At 47.1% G+C, this 6514-nt stretch overlaps 3 protein-coding genes across 3 annotated transcripts; all 3 read right to left on the bottom strand.

Moving 5' to 3' along the window:
- Positions 1–413: 413 nt before the first annotated feature.
- LOC140878995 (uncharacterized) lies at positions 414–3218 on the bottom strand. The gene has a single exon (XM_073282622.1). The coding sequence runs from the start codon at positions 3216–3218 to the stop codon at positions 414–416; it is 2805 nt and encodes a 934-aa protein (XP_073138723.1).
- Positions 3219–3882: 664 nt separating this feature from the next.
- LOC140878994 (putative F-box protein At3g28280) lies at positions 3883–4677 on the bottom strand. Its single transcript, XM_073282621.1, has one exon. The coding sequence runs from the start codon at positions 4675–4677 to the stop codon at positions 3883–3885; it is 795 nt and encodes a 264-aa protein (XP_073138722.1).
- A 646-nt stretch (positions 4678–5323) lies between these two features.
- LOC140878993 (putative F-box protein At3g28280) lies at positions 5324–6514 on the bottom strand. The gene has a single exon (XM_073282619.1). It carries the CDS (start codon positions 6512–6514, stop codon positions 5324–5326), a length of 1191 nt encoding a protein of 396 aa, XP_073138720.1.

Here is a 6514-nt window from a genome sequence, read left to right as displayed (position 1 = left end):
CTTTTCTATATCACCATACCTAATTTCTGGTCCTTTCAAGGCATGACTTACATAATATACAGGTTTCTGGTCCCTGGCTTCCTCTCTGATCAGTACGAAACTTACAGCATGCTCGGTTGTAGAGAGATATACCCACAACCTTTCTCCAGGTTTTGGTTTGACCAGAATCGGCAGATTAGCCAGATGCTCCTTCAATTCCTGAAAAGCTTTCTCGCATTCCTGAGTCCATCCGAATTTTTGTGCCTTCCTCAACACCTGAAAGAAAGGATAACTCCTATGAGCCGAGCGGGCGATGAATCGGGACAGGGCGGTGATTCTTCCTGTCAACCGCTGTACCTCCCGGATAGAGGTTGGTGAGGGCATTTCTTTCAATATTTTTACCTTTTCAGGATTTACTTCTATCCCTCTCTCCGTTACCACAAAACCCAAAAACTTCCCACTCTTGACTCCGAAAAACACTTGGCCGGGTTAAGTTTTACCCCATACTTTCGAAGAGTGTTGAAGGTTTCTTCTAAGTCGGGAATGAAATCCCGCCCAGCTCGGGACTTTACCAGGATATCATCTACATATACCTCCACATTCCTGCCGAGCTGGCCTTGGAAGACCTTGTCCATCATCCTTTGATAGGTGGCCCCTGCATTTTTTAACCCAAACGGCATAACCACATAACAAAAAGTCCCTCCGGAAGTGATAAAACTAACCTTGTCTTGATCTTCCTGTGCCAGGGGGATTTGGTGGTATCCCTGGTACGCGTCCATAAAGCTAAGCAACTCAAAGCCTGATGTAGAGTCCACCAGCTGGTCAACCCGAGGGAGGGGGTAACAATCTTTAGGGCAAGCTTCGTTCAGGTTTCGGAAATCAATGCACATCCTCCACTTCCCGGTAGTTTTGGGTACCAGTACCACGTTGGACAGCCAAGTAGGGAACTGTACCTCCCGGATATGCCCTGCCTCTTTCAACTCCCGAACCTGGTCAGCGATGACTTTGTCCTTATCCGCCCCAAAATGCCGCTTCTTCTGTTTGATAACCCGAGCTCCCGGGAGGATATTAAGTTTGTGTTCGGCCACATGAGGTGGGATTCCAGTTAGCTCCTGGGAAGACCAGGCGAATACATCTGTATTCTTGGCCAGGCATGCTTTCAATTGATTCATAAGGCCGACCTCCAAATCCCTAGCTACCTTGACAATTTTTCCTGGTTGTTCTGGGAATAATTGCACTACCTCATGCTCCTCCTTAACCTCCCCTATTGTGCACACCTCCTTTTTGCCAGGATCATCTCCTCCTTGTTCACCACGAGCTTTCTTATTGTCCACTCGTACCGTATCAGCATAACATCTTCGAGAGGAGGGTTGGTCTCCTTTTACTTCCCCTATCTGGTTTCCCACCGGGAATTTAATCTTTTGATGATATGCAGAAGCCACAGCCATGAAGGCGTTCAAAGCTGGTCTCCCCAAGATGACATTATAGGAAGATGGAGCTTCTACTATTGAAAAGAGAGTCATGATAGTTCTTCTCAATTCAACGGCTCCCAGGGTAATGGGCAACCAAACCTCTCCCCGAGGCTGTACTGTGTGCCCCGCGAACCCGTAGAGAGAGGTTTTCACCAAATTGACCTCACATCCCAGCAGGTCCATTTGTTCAAAAGCTTCTTGGAAAATGACATTTACCGAGCTTCCAGAATCAACGAAAACCCGCCTTATGTCATAGTTGGCCACCCTGGCTTGGATGAGCAAGGCATCATTATGAGGGGTGACCACGTCCTTCAAATCCTCTGGCCCGAAGGAAATGACCGGGCAAGAGGTTACTTTCCGGGTCTCTAAACCCAATACTTCTCTCTTACTCCAAGATTTTCGGGCCCTATTCGAATCCCCATCAGTGGACCCCCCTGATATCATGTTGATGACTCCTCGGGAGGGTCCGTCTCGTGTCCTATCCTCCAATCGCTGAGGTGGAACCCCCCGAGCTTTTTCTGAGATAGCCTCATCAGGCCTGTGCGTCGCAAATCCTGGTGCCCTATAAGGTCCTCGCTGTCTTTTATCCATCCGCCTTTCCTCTCCTGACACCGGCCTTTTTGCATCCGGAGCGCGTCTTCTGCACTCGCTGGTATCATGAGTGTTGACCTCGTGAATGGAGCAATATTTTCCCGCTCCTTTTTGGGAGGTCTGCCGAACTCCCTCCTCGCACACATGGACCCCTCGATCTCTAGTTACTTTCGGCGGGGCATGAGCCATCAACCTCCCCAGATAATCAGTTTTCCCTCCTCCCGGGTTATTCCTACTTCCTCTCTCTCTGTTCCCTTCTCGCTTGTCTTTATCCCTCTTTTGCTTCTGGGCCTCCTCCATGTTAATGTACTTTTCAGCCCAGGCTAAGAGGTCTTCAAAGTTTCGAGGGGTTTTCTTTACCAGCGACCGGAAGAATTCTCCCTCCCTGAGACCTTGGGTAAAGGCTGTGATCCGGGTTTCCGGTGCGCACGCTGGAATCTCTAAAGTTATTTTGTTGAACTTATTGATATATGCCCTTAGAGATTCCTCTCCCACCTGCTTTACCTCAAAAAGACTGAGGGTAGTCTTTCTGTACTGTTTACTGCTGCTGAAATGCTGCAGAAAGATTTCCCGAAACTTTTTAAAGACATCAATGCTTCCGTCCTCCAAGTTTTCAAACCACCGTTGGGCAGAATCTTCCAATGTGGTTAAGAAAACTTTACACTTGATTTGATCATTATAACAATGTAACATGGCCACATTTTCGAACCGGGCCATGTGCTCCTCTGGATCACCACTACCATCGTACCCTTTGATCTTCGCTGATTTGAATTGTAATGGCAAGGGCTCTTTAATAATCTCCGGCGAGAAAGGGCATCCCGAGCTTTTGACTCGCGAAGATTCCCGCGAGTCAGTGTTTTCCAATTTTAAAATTTTTTGTTTCAGCAGTTCCAACTCCCCCACCATGGTGACATGGGCAGACTCAGCGTGTGATTCTGCCTCCTGTTTCGCCTGTATGCCCTCTCGTCCTCCTCCTCTCTTCTCCTTCTCTTTTCCTTCTTCTCGCACCTTGTCTACTGTTTTTTCCTGCTCCTTCCCTAGTTCCCCCTGGTTCCTCTCCTGCTCCTGCTCCTGTTGCTTCTCCGGATCGCCTTCCCCCTTCTCCTGTCGTAGAGCTAGGATCCTTTGTAATGCTGCCTCTACCATGGCATTCACTTGCTCCCGCAGATTTGCCATCGCTCGCTGGGAGCTTTCGGGATCCTCAATAATCGTCATATCCACGTCTTAAATCTCAATTTCCCACAGACGGCGCCAATGATGCGAACATCATAAAATGAATGCCCCGGGGGTGGGTGTAATCCCGGGAAGAAATGGTTTTAGATATATGGAGTGGGCTTAGAAAATTTTAGAGAGTGAGTGTGTGCTAGAAAGTGATCGTGTCCCCTTTGGCCAGGCGTATGAGCCTGGTATTTATACATGCTGACCTGACTCTTTTATGATTATCCAGTATGGCCTAACTGACAATTTTTATTGTGATAGGATGGTTATCACGTGTGATTAGACATCCCGTAATACTAGGAGGAACCCATACCGTGACAGCGTGATTCATAATGATTTGATTTGCAGTAGAAGTCTGCCACACGTAAAAGAGGTATGGGCTTCATTTTATATAAAATGACCTTGGGCCCACTGAGTATTACCGACCCCTGGTTTCCGGATACTTATCCTTGCATCTGTGGGCCCCTGAGGGAGCTTCTGGGTCCCCGATTTACAAGTCGATCCCGGGCCCATCACCCGGGAGGGAGTCCCCTGAGGGAGCTCCTGGGTTCCCGGTTTACAAGACAATCCCGGGCCCGTCACCCGGGAGGGAGTCCCCTGAGGGAGCTCCTGGGTTCCCGGTTTACAAGACAACCCCGGGCCCGTCACCCGGGATGATGCTGGGTTCCCATCTTGCAAGATGACCCCGGACCCATCGTCTGAGCATACCAGGATAACAGGGATCAAATGCAACTATCCTATCAAGATAGGATGAACATATGATCCAATGTAGGATACCACCAAGATCAGTGGGCGTCCGATGCAAGAAAACAAACCCATGATTATTGGCAAGTGAGAGTTCCCACTCACCGGTTTCCGACGAGAACACTTCGAATTTCGACAATGTCACCACATGTCTCACCACCGTAAAACTCGTGACAACCCCTTCTTTCGTTCGAGTGAGAAGTCCCCTGACATCACGCCGGCGGTGCTCACTAGTGCTTTGGGAAAGGACAACATACTGCCTGGTGACAGGGTTGCATACGCCCCAATTCGGACGGTGTTCGCCATTTCTCGAACCACTCGTCCACCACTTATACAAAACCAGCCCATTGTTCACCCCCATTATCCTATAGCAACTCTTGTTGTTCGACCGGTTAGGAATCGGGCACTTGAGATCGCCAGAATGCAAGTCCATCAGCAGTTCATGTGCCTCAACAGGATCAGGACGTTCAGAACAATGGTAATGCCTACGCGAAACGAAGGCCCAACAAGGCGATATCGATCCTCGAGAAGCATATGATTTATATTTGGCAAGGAAATAAGGGGTCGAAGTCAGGGAGAGCCACTTCGTGCAGAGGACTTTGAACCTATGTAATGCCACCAACGGAAGCCGGACAAGAACCTCCATTAAAAGGGACTCCGGAAGATCATCCATTTCCCAAACAAGTGATTCTTATTGAGACTGAAAAACAAACCATCATTATTGATCTCATTCCATTCCAAGTAAATATTAGATCTTAATACTATGTAATGCAAGTGATTCTATGGTTAGATTGTTAGAAATAAACTAAATCTAAAATAAAATAATTTACAAAAATAGAAAAAGAGAGTGAGAATGACCATTCTATTCCATTTCATTCACATCTAATTCTTTTATACCAATCATGCACAAGCAAAGTTTGATACCATAATTATTGATCTTTTTTGGTACATTGCGTAGAACTTGCTGTACAATGAGTTAAAATATATGCATCACTCCTAAAATTTATTACTTCCCTATTCGTGACTCCATGAACCGGATTGTGAATATATGCATGGGAAAATAAAAAAAATAAGTTGGTGTATAAATTACAAGGAAGATCGATTGAAAGTTTAGTAAGATTCATTCCCACGGAGATAACGGTTTTTACGTATTAATGGAGGAAAAATGAAAGTGAAGGACGAAAAAAGCAACAATGAATTAATTTTGAGAGTAACCATGCGGTAATTTTGTACTATCTACGTCACATAGATCGATCGAAAAGAAAAATTGTATTAACATAAATAGAAACATCATAAAAATAGTAATATTTTAGTAAGATTCATTCCCAGCTAGCTCGGAGAGGAGAGGCCGTGGGAAGAGACGGTGGAATCGGCGGAATCACCAGGCAAAAGGCCCGATCCCATTTATAGTCTCTGTTTCTATTTCCAATAGCCCTGAACGTCTTGAGAAATTGGCATTTCCCGTCCCGAATGTTGTAAGAGACAAAAACACATTTGCATCCCAAGTAGACGATGTCGGGATCCAACGGATGGAAAGACACGGGCCGTAGCTTGATCTGTTTTCTCAATGTCTCGGGATAGACATCCTTGAGAATATCAGTATAGCTGGCACTATGTAGCAATAACCAACTGTCTCCGCAACCGTAATCGTTCAGCACCCAAACACTCAGCCTTGACCTTGAGCCTAAGTAAGATTCTAAATATCTCAGATGTCCGTCGTGCGTGCCACACATCCCGATTCTGCATTCCCTGTATATGCGACCGTCCCCGTCGGCAGGAAGAGCGATGTTACGAATCGCGCCGGGAGTCCTGAGTGGATCATATGCGAATATCCCCTGAAATGAATCAATCCAATGCAGAATCCCATCGAGATCAGTGGGTGCCGGAAACAAGCTAACTTCCCCAATATACTCGTTTAAGGGCGTATAGGCCTTCCACTCTTCCGTTCCCGACAACAACACCTCGAATCTCCGAGGAATCATCGCATACTTAACCACCGTATAACTCGCGACAACCCCGTCTTTCATTTGAGTGAGAAATCCACAACCATCCAACCAGAAGTGCTTGCTAATGCCTGGGGGAAGGACAACACATCGCTTGGTGACAGGGTCGCATACGCACCAATTCGGATCATGTTCATCATCTCCCCGATAATCTGTCCACCAGTACTCGTACAAAACCAGCCCATTGCTCACACCCAGTATCCTATAGCTACTCCTGCGCAAGTCCTCGTCCGACGGGTACGGAATCGGGCACTTGAGATCACCACAATGCAAGTCGATCAGCAGTTCATGTACCTGGGCAGGATAGCGTTCGGAAAAAACGTAATCCTCACTCGAAACGAAGGCCCAACGAGGCGAGATCGATCCTCGAGAAGCATACTCACTGAGGAAATAAGGGGTCGAAATCAGTGAGAGCCATTTCGTGCAAACAACTTTGAACCTATATAATGCCACCAACGGAAGCCGGAGAAGAACTTCCGTTAAAAGCGACTCCGGAAGATCATCCAT

The sequence above is a fragment of the Henckelia pumila genome, chromosome 2, assembly GCF_033568475.1.
Source record: "Henckelia pumila isolate YLH828 chromosome 2, ASM3356847v2, whole genome shotgun sequence".
In the NCBI taxonomy this organism is placed as follows: Eukaryota; Viridiplantae; Streptophyta; class Magnoliopsida; order Lamiales; family Gesneriaceae; genus Henckelia; species Henckelia pumila.
Note: the sequence above shows the minus strand (reverse complement) of the source record. Positions and strands in the feature narration are given on the sequence as shown.

What these genes read in the sequence shown, in the direction of transcription:
- LOC140878993 (XM_073282619.1), bottom strand. Translation starts at nt 6,514, where the DNA reads ATGGATGATCTTCCGGAGTCGCTTTTAACGGAAGTTCTTCTCCGGCTT.
- LOC140878995 (XM_073282622.1), bottom strand. Translation starts at nt 3,218, where the DNA reads ATGGCAAATCTGCGGGAGCAAGTGAATGCCATGGTAGAGGCAGCATTA.
- LOC140878994 (XM_073282621.1), bottom strand. Translation starts at nt 4,677, where the DNA reads ATGGATGATCTTCCGGAGTCCCTTTTAATGGAGGTTCTTGTCCGGCTT.